Consider the following 15,620-nt stretch of genomic DNA (forward strand, 5'->3'; position numbering starts at 1 on the left):
AAAAAGAATAGTAATATATAAATAAAATATCATAAATTATTAAATGTTTGACAAAAATATAATCTATCAAGTCTAATTAAAAAATGACGTGCAATGTAAATTCAATATTACTAAAACAAATGAAACTGAAAATATAACATAAGTAATAAATTCAAAACAAAAATTTAACAGAATACTCTTATAACAAATTTCAACATAGCAATAAATATGATTTATTTTTATTTCTTCATAATAAAGAAAATGTAAGTCTATAACCTTACTTAACAATAAATTCTATTTTAATTTAAAAATTAGAATACTAATAAAATTATGCTAATGAAAAAATAAACATGGCATAAAGAAATAGATAATACGAGAAAATTACATAGAATCACGTAAAGTAAGGTTGGGAACAAGAATAAAATGAAATATAATAATAGTAAATAAAAAATAGACTTTTACAATTTTTTAGAATAATAAAAATAAAAATAAAAAGAAATTAAAATAATAGAAGTAAAAATAAATAAAAATAGATATTAAAAAAAAAGAAGTAGCAATTCACAGTCTTTGCCTGTGAATTGTAAGTGTAATTACCCCCTGCCAATTACACCAATTATCTGTTGACCAAGTAATTACATGTCCTTCCAAACAGGATAAGACAGTGTAATTACACCAAATCCAATTATCAAAGTGTCCTTCCATACAGGCCCATATTGCTTGGCTTTTCTTTTACTTAGCATACAAATAGATTGTTGACTTTAATCTTACCTTTTCCACGTTCTTGGTTAAATAAGTCAAGGAAATAAGATCGTGACTTTGATTTATTTTTTTAATACAAAGTTAATTATATGGAATTTTTTTTTGGATAATTCTTGACTTTTTTGTTATGCAAAAGATAATACTATTATTAATATTAATAACTAATTTGCGTCATAACATATACAAGGTGATTCTAGACATCATGTCTTCGATGCATGATAATATTATAAATATCTATTTGAATTTTGAACTAATACTATGTGTTTGTCCAACAAAAATAATTCCTAATTTATTTGTTTTTATTGCATCATATATAATCAAATACATGAGTAACAAGATACATGGGCAAAAATATGTACTCTGGATGGTCGATTGCTTAATATCCTTCACCTGAAAATTATATATACAAAAAGCATAAATATGTACAAATATTATTGCTTTTCCACACTCATATATATATATGTTATTATCTTTTACTGATCGTAACGATTGACTTGATTCTGTCCCTGAAAAAGAAGATTGAAAAAGATCATTGACCTAGGTTGAGAAGGCCATTGTATTCGCTCTTCTTTAGAATTTTAGTCCATAACAACGCCCAAAGACCTCCAGATGGATTTGAAATGGATCAGTTCAGACATTATTAATTTATACATCATGGATGGACTAGTAATTTTCTCTATTTTGTTCAACAGTAGGAAATAGACCTCACTTATGAGACTATACACTGAATATTCAGATCACTAATTAAAACTTTGAACACTATTAACGAAATTTCTGATTTCGTCAACATTCCTTTGCTAGTAACTAAAAAAAAAAACATGTGCATGTTTTTGAAGTAGAAATTACTTGACTAATTCCACATATTTCTTAAAAAAATGAATGTACAACTACTCAATACACAAAGTACAACTCTTAAAAGAAGGAAAATGTATTAAAGTTTCCTCTTGTACGTTCACCGCCGTTGAAATTTCTAAGTCTTCTTTCCTTATCTTACTCGTTTTATTATTCACTCCTTTCCTACCCCACCCCCCTAAACCCTCCCCCCCCCCGCCCAAAAAAAAAAAATTCTCACATTTTTACTCTATAAATACTAAGCTAGAACAAACCTTGACATGCACAAAATTAATAAGTGAGTGAGAATTTCAATATTAGTGAGTTAAGAAAAAAAAATAGAGAGAAATTCTATATATACATAAAAATATATTTTTTTAATTGGAAAAATGGAGAATAATATGTATGATAATAATAATAATAATAATGTGTTACCACCAGGATATAGATTTTATCCAACAGAAGAAGAATTGGTGGAATTTTATTTAAGAAATAAGCTTGATGGAAAAAGAAATGATATTCAACGTGTTATACCAGTTGTTAATATTTATCATCATAATCCATCTGAACTTCCAGGTTTGCATATATACATCTTAATTTATTTTTGGTAATTTTTTTATTGTTTGTGCATGATTATGTTTTTGAAAACCTAGATATATATATCATACAATATATATTAAATTTTGTTTTGTAATTAAGTTCCAATTCGCTATGTTTGTAATTAATTTCTTTGTCATATGTTGAGAGAAAGTTTTAGCCCTAATAAAATTTGGTGATTCAAATGTTTTTTCTTAATGATTTCATAATATTTTTGAAGATCGGACGATATTTTTGAGTGAAATTATTTTAAGTAATTCTTTTGAGAAATGACTTTAATTCTCTCTAATAAAATGAAAATTAAACCATTCAAGTTTAAGTTAGCCTTTTCTTCAATTTTTGTTATATTATGGTTTAATTATTAAATCAAGCATTTATTGCTGTAAAAAAGATCAATTATTTGTTACTTAATCTTCATTTTATGTAACTTTTAAGTCTTTTCTTCATTGATCGATTCTTTCAATAGATATCCAGAATCAAATTGAAACTAAAAGAATCTAATAATTCAAATCATAACTAGACATAAAGAACAATTTAGATTTTGTGTGTTTAGTATATGCACCAATATACTTGATAGGATGATTGATAAACCTTTTTAAAGAAAATAAGATTTAACATTTTAACCTAAATATTTTTTACAATATTTGTGTTTCCTGATCTATTATAAAATGTTATAAATTGATTTTTTAGGTTAATGTTGAAGCATGTAATATTTTATCTAAATTTAATCTAGGAGAGGAAGCACGTTTTTATTCACTTAATTTTATCTTCAATAATTAGTAGTCTTAGTTATTAATTAATAACACTACATGTAATTATATAATATCTTTTAGGTATTGTAAATTTTTTTGTGAGTTCGCTTTTTTTTTTTTTTTTTTTTTTGTATATTTTGAATCTTCTTGACGAAAATCTTGAATCCGTCGATGTCTATAGTGTGAATCTTTTTATACTGTCAGTTTATAGAATTGTATTGTATTTGCTATACATATTTGATTTTTGTCATGCTTTACTTGAGTCGAGGGTCTATCGAAAACAATATTTCTACCTCCACGAAATAGGTGTATAAGATTGTGTACACATCATCGATCCTCCTCAGACCTCACTTGTAGGCTTAAACCGAATATGCTATTGTTGTTTTTGTTGTCGTCGTTCATATAATTGCTCTTTATTTGCTTTACATATTTGGTTTTGTTATGCTTTCCTTGACTCGAGGATCTTTCAGAAACAATTTCCCTACCTTCACAAGGTAGGAATAAAACTATGTATACACACCATCTTTCCTAAACGCCACCTATAGAATTACACCGAATATGTTATTATTAACGTTGTAGTTCATAGAATTGTTATTTAACACTTGTTTTTCTAAACATGTGATTCTTGAAAATGAACCAGAAATGGCAGGAGAAGTGATTAAACATGACACTGAGCAATGGTTTTTCTTCATTCCAATTCAAGATAGGGAAGCAAGAGGAGGAAGACCTACTAGACTTACAACACAAGGATATTGGAAAGCTACTGGTACTCCTGGTTTTGTATATTCATCAAACAATAATAGAATTATTGGAGGCAAAAGAACAATGGTTTTCTATAAAGGAAGAGCTCCAAATGGGAAGAAAACACAATGGAAGATGAATGAGTATAAAGCTAGTACTCATGGAGAACCTTCACTAACCAATAATCATATCACAAATTTAAAGGTTAGTTTTGCAACCCTAAAAATATTAGTTGTACTAGTACTTCTAGGTTTTTATATCATGACTTTTAACTTTAATATACCAATAGGATTCTGGTGGGATGGGTAAGATCTATTCATCCTTTTTGTATCTGAGCTCTAGGTAAAAAAATAAAATTGTCGGAATAAGTTCTCCCTCTTACACAACGTGAATTTAAATTAATCAAAGCATCAATATAGATACCAAAAATCAGGTGAAAAAAAGACTTAACACATTGAATTTTTATATCATCATGTCGCCAAAAAGATATATAATAACTATAATAATTGTTCATAATAAGCAAAACTAGTTGTGTTGTTGAAACATAATTATTAATGTAAAGCTTTTAGATGAAATGATAAAGGCAGCTGATCTAGAGGTCCCTATATGTTATTGTTTATAGTGAACTCAATTATTATTATTATTATTATTATTATTATTATTATTATAGTATTATCATTGAAAGAATTATAAATTTTAAATCGTGAATCTACTTCTAAGTATATATTTCAATATGATATTACTTAAAAAAAGTACTATAATTTCAAATAATATATGTTATTCCTTTCAATCTGTCCTAATTTTATGCGGCACCGGTAGAACTTTAAAAGTACTCATAATTTTTTTATGTGTTCTTTAACTTTTTTTAATTATTGTAATTTATAATATTTATACGTAATTTTCAAATATATAACAAGCTAAACAAAAAAATAATACATATAAATTAAAACATAGAAAATACTAATTTTCAAAAGTACCTTCAAATAAGAACAGATACGTCGATGAACAATTGTCTGCTTGTAGCCGCTTCTATATAACAGTAATATTTTTATTTATTTTTATTTTTGTAATTGAAACTTCTACATGTGTTAAACCAGTGAATTCTTCAGAAAATTTGGTTTGTTGGTTCTGACAATAAGGCATAATAAAAAATGTTGTACTTCATTAATCATTTCTTTATACAGATACAGAATCATATGATGATATTTTTTAGGAAAGGCAACTTTCAAAAATTATATCTAAAATATACATATTTATATATAGCTATAAATCACATCGTTAACAATAAAATAGAGAGTCTAAACTAAATTATTTTTTTGTTTGATATTTCATTACTAAAATAATAAGAATTAGTGATATTAGATAAATTTTATAGCTAAATAATAAATTTATTATTACTTCCATACATCCATGGATTACTAAATTTTTTTTTTAACTATAAGCAATTTAGTGATGAATTAGCAACGATGTTTACAATTTAAGTTTTTCATAATGATTTTTAATTCAGACCAAAAAAAGTATTTTATTTTCGATACACCTTTTCTTATGTACATGGGGCCTGATTGTTTTTTTTTTCCTTGGTCGAACACGTGAATTAATTATTATTTTTGATAAATAGTGGCGGTAAGGTTTAATATGAGGATTTATATTTGTTTTGATATCAAATTAAATGCGTGATAACAAATAAAAATCCGTGATAATCTTATTTAAATATTTAGGTTATTTAAAAATTATTTATTTAAGTTTATATTCAACAAGTACAATACATGGGCCCCTAGGAAAATTATTTATGGTTTGAATATATTGTCAACTTGTATTGAAAAAAAAGAAAGAATTAGCATTGGATTATTTGCTTGTTTTTAAGTAGATATCATCTAGTGTTTGGCATATGCTTCTTCATGATTATCTTCTTTTGCTTTTCCACTAGTTATTGAGTATATGATAAAGACAATACATTATATTAGGGCTAACCCATCGGTGGCCTCCTAAATTTGGCACGATCTTTCACTTAGACACCTTAATTAGGCTTTGTTTATTTTAGACACCTCATGTCACGTCCAATTGTGTCAATTTGACACTTTTTCGACAATCTGCCAAATTTGTAAGGTGTGTGTAAAACACTCGATGATGATGTGTCAAAGTGACGAATTAAATAAAGACATGTGGCATATATATATAAAAATATTTATTAAATGATGAATCTTGAGTAGGAAAAAAACTACCAATGACTCGTTGACATGTGGCATTTCTTTAACTAAATAATTTTAAAAAAAAACACTTTTAATAAAAGAAAATTATACCCCCACCACCCCCAAATTGTCTTCTCTACTACCCACCTCCACCTCAAACCCCAACCCCTCTCTCTCAATCAGATTTTCTTCTCCACCCACCACCACACCCGACCCTCCCCCACCAAATGTAGGATTTGATAATTGAAAATATGATTTCTTGCCATTTTTGAGTGTTTTTTTCTTCTTGAAATTTATGTTGATTTTCTCAAATTATTTTGAGGAGGGAGAAGGACAACAAAATAAGTGAAAGTATTTAAGCTTAAAATTTATGGGCGCTAGAATTCACTTTTTGTTTGTGACATCGTCAAATTTATTTCACCATGGAAAGAGTTTAAGCTTGGAAATTGGTAGCCAAAAAATGGGGAAGAAGAAGAAGAAAAAAAATTAAAATTTGGTAAAATGAGGCTCTCACGCGCGTCTAGTGAGTGTATCACACTTGCTATGCCATCTCAGCGCGCAGAAAGTGTCAAATTGACACAATTGGGCGTGACATGAGGTGTCTAAAATGAACAAAGCCTAGTTAAGGTGTCTAAGTGAAAGATCGTGTCAAGTTTAGAAGGCCACCGATGGGTTAGGCCATTATATTAACTAATAAAATTATTTTTGTTCACCACACATGAAATATATACACACATGTTTTTTTAACTTAATATTTTAAAATTTATGGTTATTGTTTGATTGTTAATTACCCCCAAATTTATATATTTTTGAAGTATTGATTTACTTGGAAAGTTATGTTTTTGGTTCAAAGGGATCGTTTGGTTCATGAGATATGATGATATATTTTATAATTAAGTTTAAAATTAAATTTATATTTATTTGGTTAAAAATATAAATTTATCTTATACCCTCAATCAAATAAAATATATAATTTTAATTTATGCATGTCTCACCTTATTCAATCCAACTTGATATTATTTTATTCTATCTTTCAAGTGAAATAAATTAATATAAAAATTATAATTTCGAAATAACTTAATCCATGAGTCAAACGAATACCTCCTTTTGTTGTGTAAAGTTTTTTACAAAATTTATGAAAAAAATGTCATGATTAGATAACATTGTCTTTTTCTTGAGAGAGACACCATCGTGCTCCATTAATAATAAAAACTTTCAGATATATAACGTACGAAGTGACAAATTCTTTTCACCTTTTTATGTTTAAATAAACGTATATATATTGACAATGTAAATTTTTTATATATATGATCAGTGTAGTTTTATTATAGTAATTAATTTATTATTTTTATCGAGTTACCTATTAGTTCTTGTTCTAGAAATTTATGTATAATTATTTTATAAGTGACCTAACTTATCACGTATATATTTGTTGCACAGGCAAATCATATAATATATTTTTTTTTAAGTTTTGAATTTAAGTTATACACATAATATACATTACATTACAATTTACAAATAAATAAATAAATCAATATTAGTGAATATTAACATGTGAATCACCTTTATCAAGAAATTTACTTGTAATTACCTATTAAATGACCTAATGATGTAAAAACCTTTTGAAATCGATACATATAACCTTATGAGTTGATTTGTTTAGTATAGCTATGATTAAATCTGAAATAAAATTTATATTGTGTTTGATTTACATTATCGATACATATATATAACTTTTTTTTTTAATTTTATGCAGTTACAACATGAATTTAGCTTGTGCAGAGTTTACAAGAAATCAAAATGTGTTAGGGCATTTGATAGAAGGCCAGCTGGTTCTGGATTATTATTACCCCCTCATCAACCACTAATTAATAATAATAATAATAATAATAATAATAATAATAATAATAATGATAATAATAATAATAATAATAATAATAATAATAATAATAATAATAATAATAATAATAATAATAATATTGGAACAAGTTCATCATCAAGAGAAATAATACAGCCAATGGGAAATTACAATGATTTGTCTGATACCCCATTATGGGATTTTGAGGACTGGAATTTTATTTAAAAAATTAATGTTATTTAGATAGGATTAATTATGATTTTATATGTATAATGACTTGATGGATTATCTAATAGGGTTAAATAACTCTAAATATATCCATCAATTCTTAGATCTCAAAAAATTAGAAATTAAAATGTACTCTTTTGTAATAATTAAGAGAGCTAAGGTTTCAATAAATCTATTAATGTTGTTGGAAATACTTTGAGTGAACCTATGATGACATTCTCTTGGATTTTAATTTATGGGAAATAATAATTGGAGTATGTACTTTAATATTATATATATTCTCTTTTGTACACTTTGAATGTCTTAATTAAATTGGTCATTTTTTTATGGATAGTAAGTCAAATCAATCGAATTATTTTATAAGAGAGAATCGTCTAAAGAGAGGAATGGTCGTGAAAATAGAGTATATGTTTTTCATGTTTATATCTCCATCTTTCCATATATCGTCATTGTCATGTGTTGGTAAACATACAATTATATTTTAAAAAGGCGTGATCAATATCTCAGCAGTCTCTTTGAAGAGATTTAATCAGCTGCAGCTAAATCTTCACTGATCCAATAGTAATACTCTCGACTTATCTCCTCAATAAGTAAATATACAACAACACGACAACGTCGTATGTCTATTCAAACAAACATTAAATAAATTGTCATATCGAAAGCTCCATAAAAAAGAACATCTTCCTTCAACAAACTTTTTTATTTTTCAAAACACTAATCTCACTTTCTCATAATTCACTCTACAATATTTATATAAAAATGACTACTATTTATAATTGTTGAAATTTTCAGTATCTTTACATAAAAAATTGGAAGAGCATGGGTCCAATAATATATCTGAGGTTTTTGATTTTTTTTGTCTTTTCATAATTCATAGGACCCCAATATAAGTTTTCTTGACTGAATAATATTCCAAATATAATTTACACAATTATTTAGTCATGTATTTGTCATGTTTAGACTTTTTAAAACTTCTAAAACCACTATATATGATTAAATTTTTTTATATATAATTATAATATTCACATCAAGTGTGTGAGCTCCATAATTAATTTCAACCTGTTAACTATCTTTCACAACATATATAGCAGAAAGTGATCGATAGAATTAACTTTTTCACCAGAATGTGTTAAAATATAAAAAAGTAATCGCACCAAGATGACAAGAAAAGTCAATATATAGGAAACAATTTTTTGTCTAACTATATAGTATAGTAAAAGTAGATTTATCTATGTCTATGTATACACAAACATGCTTATATTTTTTCAATGCAAGAAATTTTTTTTCTTCTAGGGATTATTGTTTGTGCATTCTTTTTGGGGGATTTTATGAACAGACAAAACTGATATATTGACTAGAAAATTTTGTGCAATTTGACTAGAATATTTTTTGCAAGTAAACCAAAGGACAGGAATAGAAATACTGAAAATCTTACAAATTTTTATTGATAATTTGTCGCTAAATAAGACGATTAACTATAAAGTTATTTAGCTATAAAATTTATCTGATGCTAGGAAATTTATTTTTTTAGTGTCTAATGGTTTTGTGCTATCGGGTTTGTAATGGATTTTTCTATAAATTTTTCTTTTTCTGTAGTTAATAAAGCTCTTGCTTTGATTACATTTTTTCAGTCAAGAATTTACCCGAAATAATATTTTTAGCTCATGAAAGATCCGTATGCATTCTATTCTCTTCAGATCTTATTTATGATATTATACATTTATACTGGATTCGTTCTATTGTAGTTAATAGAGCCTTTATAATTTAATTTATTTTTTTGGATTGCGGTGTTTCCAGTTCTTTACTTATTATTTAGTGTTTAATAAGTTTGCAAACACTAGAAACTCGGAATGTTATTTATAAAACTTATTTTCACAAGTGAAATCATTTTCTTTATTTTTCAGAAATTTATTTATTTTTCAAAATATTTTAACCAACCAAATATAAAAATAAAGTTGAAAAAAATACACCATAGATTATTATTTCATTTCTTTTGCTAATTTTACTCCATAATTCTAAGGCTTAAAGTATACTTTTATATACAACAGATAAAGGAATTTTTAGTAATCTTGGAACAGTCCATGATTCAAACTAAAATTCTAAGATCATATTAATATGCAACAACAACCAATAATTTTTTTTAATTCAACTAAAAATAGGCTTTTGAAAATGCACCAATTATGATTCAAATAAGTCGAAGAGCAACATGAATTGTGGTGCAATGTGGGACTGCTTCACTCTTAACTAGAGGTCTCGTGTTCGAGCCTTGGATATGAAGAAAATCTTGTTAGGAGCATCACCCCACAATGAGCCTACGCGATCCAAATTTAATCGGGGCTACTGCAATGTGCGAGCTGAATTTAGTCGATGCTCCAGACACCGGGTGAAAAATCGAAAAAAAAAAAGGCACAAGTTCAAGAAGAAGCATCCTCAGAATTGAGTATTTATGATCTATTAGAAACTATCTATGCAAATAGTAACTAAAAATATGATCTTTGTTCCATACCGAGAAAACAACTCTCACATCAAGAAATTATAAACGTGACATTTGACAAAGTTATACACATTGGTAAATCAAATTTCTAGTTTCATTTCTAGCATTGGTTCCTTCTCAGCTACCTTTTGTTTGCATTTTTTTTTCTTGTTTGTTAGAACCAGGCAACGTAATTACAGTCGAGGAACTTAAAGCACAATGCCTCGATTTATATATCACCACTCGTCATCAAGACTGGCACGATGATAACACATGACTGTGCAGACAAATATGAAGAATGACACGAATTCGATGAACATTGCACCTGTCTGGATAAGATCTGCATGTCTGAGAATAATGGGGATGGCTATGCTTCCCACAGCTGATGCCCCTGTTAAGAATTTAGCAGCATCCATCCAGCTGCAAAGATGAAAAAACGAAAAGGCCTAAAATGAGAACAATTTGGTGAGAAGTACACAACAAAAGACGAGAAAGCAACAAGAAAGGAGAAGGTCTTCATAAAGTAAAACATCAAATCATAGATACTCGCGACATATATCTTGTTTGACCAAACTTTCAAAATCGCCATTTTGTAAAGTGTTCTTTGTCAGAAGTGCATTTTCGAAAAAATACTTCAGAGAGAAGCAATTCAGTTTGAAAAACACTTTTGTTAATATTAGAGCAACAATTTGTGTTTGGCCAAAATTCCAAACACTACGTTTTTCAGCAACAACTCCTGGTACTACTCAAAAACACTTACCTTTTTCCTAAAATCTTGTTCAAATGCCAAATCTCTTAAATAAGTACTTCCGGCTTCATCTAGTGGCAGGTGGCAGTTTTTTTTTTGTTGCTAAAATGGCTTCATCGAGTGGAATTGAAACCTTTTATACTTCACGACATCTTCCTAGAGAGGTTAAAGGCTTAATTCACTAGACATAAATGAAAATTCCCTTCTCTGAGGAGGAGAAATGATTAATGTAATTTTTTGGTTACTTAAAGTTGCCCTCATCTTTGAACAAAAGGGCATTGAGTAGGACTATAGGTTTTCGAGCTTGATGTAATTTCCGTATTAGAGGCCTTGGTCCATGTGCCCCTCTAATTATGTAACTTTCTGCATATGAATAGACATGGTAGGGCTCAAGCCTAATCCCCACATCAAGGACCCATGATCCTTGGTGATGGCTTAACTAAAAAAAATAGTACTTCCTCCGTCCCATTTTATGCGGCACCATTTGACTTGGTATGGTGTTTAAGAAAAAAAAGACTTTTGAAACTTAAGGTCTAAAACAATCCTTAGACATTTGTGTGGTTGAAAATCATTAAGAGTAAAAGGGATATTTTAAAGTTAAATTGTTTCTAATTATAGTAATGTGACATTCTTTTTGGGACATACTAAAAAGGAAAGGGTGCCACATAAAATGGGACGGAGGGAGAAGTACTTTTGGCTTACTAGAAGCTTTGTCAAACAGGCTATTAGAGCATCATGAATAAAAGAAACACAACCGATCCTTTCATTCTTCTTAAAGCAACTTTTTAAAACATAGTTACATTCCTGAATTCTTGTAAGTCTAACCTCAACTTCTGGTATATAAGTTATATATGACTTTTGTTTCAAAGCACTCCAAAGTCCAAACTGAATCACAGTAGCACACTATATAAAGAGTTTGTATTATGTAGTTTTCAATCATTAAAAAAGCAAGGGATGAACCCCAATTTTCACATCCATGGTAGTGGGTGCAGCAAGATCATCTTTTATCAGACAACATACTTCACATGTGCCCCGTTTATTCAACATCACAAAAGACAGAGTTTATCCTCAGTTTTCATAAGAAAAGAAAGCACGTTTTACAGCAGTATGCAAGAAAATTCATGAGAGAAGGAGATTCAATAAACTTCTGCATATCGTAAAAGTATCTTACCCCCCGCCATCTCGACTTATTAGGAATTGTGTGGATCCACCGCCAAAGAATAAGCATGGCATGGGAACCACAACATACATAAGAGCTGCCAAAACCAAGTGATCTTCTTAGTTAGCCAACAGATAAGAGTCTTACTCTGCTTAAGAAAGAAATGAGTAATAAGCCAACTACGTAGATCTCATTTCTTTCACAAACCTGATAACATTGGCCACCAGTTATTGTATAAAGCACAAGCCTACAAGAAACAATATTGAAGCAAAAGCATTACAATTAACTCTTTGGATAAAGACCAAAGACACTGTTTCCTTTAAAAAAACAGATTAGATGCACAAAAAGCAAACAGAATGATCCTCTTGTTTACTTACAACACACATATATATTACACACATGTTATGGTAATGCATGGTGGGGGTAGATTGTTGGAATACAAGGGGTAATGAGAAAGTAGAGAACCTTAATTGAACTTATTTCTACACAAGCAAATACACTAAACTCATTTGTACTTGCACAACCCTTGGAAATACAGGGGTACACACACACTCATTACGAGGAAAACATTTATAAGACCTACCAGAATCTGTAACAAGATGCTGGAAGAGAACATGAAGGCAAGCCCCGCAAGCCTGGATAAGACATTATATCAGAACACAGTCTACCAGAAATACAGACCAAAGGCAACTATTAGTTGAATCACTTACACTTTATCCAAGAAGTGAAAACCAGCAAATGAACCATAAAGATGACGCAGAGAACCAGAAAAAATCAAGTTAGTAATTGTATGAACATAATGATATTCGACAATTTAAAAGTTAACAAGCTACATGGAATAAGAAATATGATCAAATTAATTGTTTTGGTGATACCATCATTTTTGTAAATAGAAAACTCAAAGAGAAACATCAAGTAAATAAAGCAATGCCCCACTCTATTCACCCCAGTCTAGCCAGATAGACCCAACCTTACCTAGTAGCTTCATGAACAGTAAATTCAGTAGACTGATCAGTTCGAAAATTATCAGAGTTTTATTGATTAACAAGTAGGCTTGTGATTAATTACAAATGAGTATCACAGTTTCATTAGAAGTCAGAGTAAGAGGCAGTCATAGTCCACGATCCACAGCCGCAGCTGGTTGTACTTACATATGGCAGAAGCAGTCACCACGCACAAGAGGATGAAATACTAAACTACAATCCCCTTATCAAAAATTCTTAGTATAATTTCAAAAGTGAATTGAATACAAAGGTTGGATGATATCTCCAAGATGTATTGCTCTCATAAAACCTGACACATTTTGCGAGTTCTCCATTGCTTCCATGTGTTTAGACACACAGCCAATAACTTATCTACTAAAGCAACACTGGAAAGTTGAATTGCACCATAGGTCAGCTTACCATCCGCAATCGGATGGCCAAAATGAGAATGCCAGTCCATTCTACATCCGCTTAAATGGTGTTTGGATCTATGTGAACTTTCTGCAGTTCAATTCTTATTGATAATACAATGCAACTTGCTCAAATTCTAGTGCAAACTGATTTTTTATTTGAACTCAAGAATCAAGCTTCGATTTTCATTATTATTTTTAACTCAAGAATCAAGCTTGGGTGAAAAGGAAAATGATAAGACATATCATAAGCTCCACTGGAACCCAGAATTAAAGATTTTTTAAGAACTCTATTGCCAGCCAAAAGCTAAGATTAAATATGAAAAATGTAAAACTTGTTTGAACCATAACCCTAAATGTTAATCAGAAGTATTTCGGCTGTAGTAAAATTATTACAGAACTCAAAAAACTAAAACTGGGTCATGGATGAATCAAGAATTCTATTTCCAGCAAAAAGCGAAATCAAAAGATGAGAACTTTTTTGAACTATAAGCATAAGCTAGCGTTTGGCCATAAAATTTGATCAGACTTTCAAAATCTGATCTTCAAATATTTTCAAGTTCACAAAAACAACTCAAACCAGTTTTTGGTACTTCCACTAACAAAAAATCAATCTTTTTCAACTAAAATGCACATCCAAATACAACTTCAAATTCCAAAAATCACATCTTTAAACACACATATTTCAAGTTTCAACTTCAAAATCTATGGCCAAACAGGAGCTTAATGTTTAATCAAAATTATTTCAGCTGTAGTAAAATTAGGTCATTTCTATTCATCCAACAAAGAACCCCACCAACCATAATCTAAAAATCAACTACCTTAAACCTCAAATTTATGATACAAAACAACTAGAAAAAAAACAAGCACTAAATAATATAACTAAAAAAAAAGAAAAATTTAACAAAAAAGTTAAAAACGGTTTATTGCTAATTCAAAACTGAAACTATAGTAGCAAAAAGATTGTACCTTCAATGGTCATCGCCATTTATGGTTAATTTTGAAGGGGCAAAATAGGATGAAAAAATTGTTTTTGATCTGCTGATCCAAAGTCTGATTCTTGAAACTGAAACAATTGAAATAAAGCACTCAAAATTTGGGCTTTTGTAAATTTGGATATATTTTCTATAAGAACCCTGTAAATAGTATTAATGTAGGAGATTCCCCCATATTTTGTTATTTTGTTGTTTTGTGCTTTAATGTTTGGAAAAAAAAAACTTCTAAGGCCCCAAATGTAGTTTTTCTTTAGTAGTGTGATGTATATTGCTCAAGAAAATGATAAAAATGGTATATATTCTTATATAAGGATAGATTTAAATTAATACCTTAAATATATTTTGATCAATTTATTTTTAAAAATTATAAACAACGAGCACTTTTAGCTTTTATCATTTTTTTAACAAGCTCTAGTGTGAAGAAGATAAAAAAAAAAAAAAAAAAAAACCACAAAAGTCTTATTAAATTTTAGAAACTGCAGTGTCAAAAATTGAATCAGACAATGAAATTAATTTGTTCGTGACAGATACATGTCCGTTTGGAATATCACGAGAATACTTTATCGATATTTAATTAAATAGTCATCATAAATACCTAATTGTTCTCAACAGCAACATATCTAGTGAAATCTCATAAGTAGAATTTGTAAAGAGTAGCCCTACCTCGTGGAGATAGAAAAACTATTTTCGAAAGATCCTCGGCTTAAGGTGCAACAAATCAAAGTGTATGAAAAAAAATGATAGTGAAGATAACACAACAAATAATAAGGAAAGTGAAATCTTATGAGTGGGGTCTGAGAAGGGTAGAGAGTTTACACAAACCTTATCCCTAGCTACCTCATGAAGGTATAAAGATTGTTTTCAATAAACCCTCGACTCAAGTACAACAAATTAAAAAGTATGCAAATTTTTAACGAG

The 15,620-nt window shown here is 28.8% G+C and overlaps 3 protein-coding genes across 3 annotated transcripts in view; 1 reads left to right on the plus strand and 2 right to left on the minus strand.

The window, feature by feature from the left end:
* LOC125824334 (uncharacterized) overlaps window positions 1–15,620 on the minus strand; it is a 185,237-nt gene that overhangs the window by 39,111 nt on the left and 130,506 nt on the right. The window lies entirely within an intron of this gene.
* On the plus strand, window positions 1,922–8,045 carry LOC125824285 (NAC domain-containing protein 90-like). Its single transcript, XM_049503634.1, has 3 exons — window positions 1,922–2,145; window positions 3,559–3,863; window positions 7,605–8,045. The coding sequence occupies exons 1-3, from the start codon at window positions 1,959–1,961 to the stop codon at window positions 7,929–7,931; spliced, it is 819 nt and encodes a 272-aa protein (XP_049359591.1). The 5' UTR covers window positions 1,922–1,958; the 3' UTR covers window positions 7,932–8,045.
* On the minus strand, window positions 10,442–13,049 carry LOC125824340 (vacuolar protein sorting-associated protein 55 homolog). Its single transcript, XM_049503707.1, has 5 exons — window positions 13,025–13,049; window positions 12,898–12,949; window positions 12,522–12,561; window positions 12,327–12,411; window positions 10,442–10,827 (listed from the first exon to the last, which is right to left on the minus strand). The coding sequence occupies exons 2-5, from the start codon at window positions 12,928–12,930 to the stop codon at window positions 10,644–10,646; spliced, it is 342 nt and encodes a 113-aa protein (XP_049359664.1). The 5' UTR covers window positions 12,931–12,949; window positions 13,025–13,049; the 3' UTR covers window positions 10,442–10,643.

The sequence above is a fragment of the Solanum verrucosum genome, unplaced genomic scaffold, assembly GCF_900185275.1.
Source record: "Solanum verrucosum unplaced genomic scaffold, falcon-dt-bn FXZP01000125.1, whole genome shotgun sequence".
NCBI lineage: Eukaryota > Viridiplantae > Streptophyta > Magnoliopsida > Solanales > Solanaceae > Solanum > Solanum verrucosum.

Coding starts and splice junctions, on each gene's coding strand:
- LOC125824285 (XM_049503634.1), top strand. CDS start 1,959: ATGGAGAATAATATGTATGATAATAATAATAATAATAATGTGTTACCA. Junction 2,146..3,558: donor TAATCCATCTGAACTTCCAG/GTTTGCATATAT, acceptor AAAATGAACCAG/AAATGGCAGGAGAAGTGATT. Junction 3,864..7,604: donor ATCATATCACAAATTTAAAG/GTTAGTTTTGCA, acceptor AATTTTATGCAG/TTACAACATGAATTTAGCTT.
- LOC125824340 (XM_049503707.1), bottom strand. CDS start 12,930: ATGTTCTCTTCCAGCATCTTGTTACAGATTCTG. Junction 12,412..12,521: donor CTGGTGGCCAATGTTATCAG/GTTTGTGAAAGA, acceptor TGGTTTTGGCAG/CTCTTATGTATGTTGTGGTT. Junction 10,828..12,326: donor ATAAGTCGAGATGGCGGGGG/GTAAGATACTTT, acceptor TCATCTTTGCAG/CTGGATGGATGCTGCTAAAT.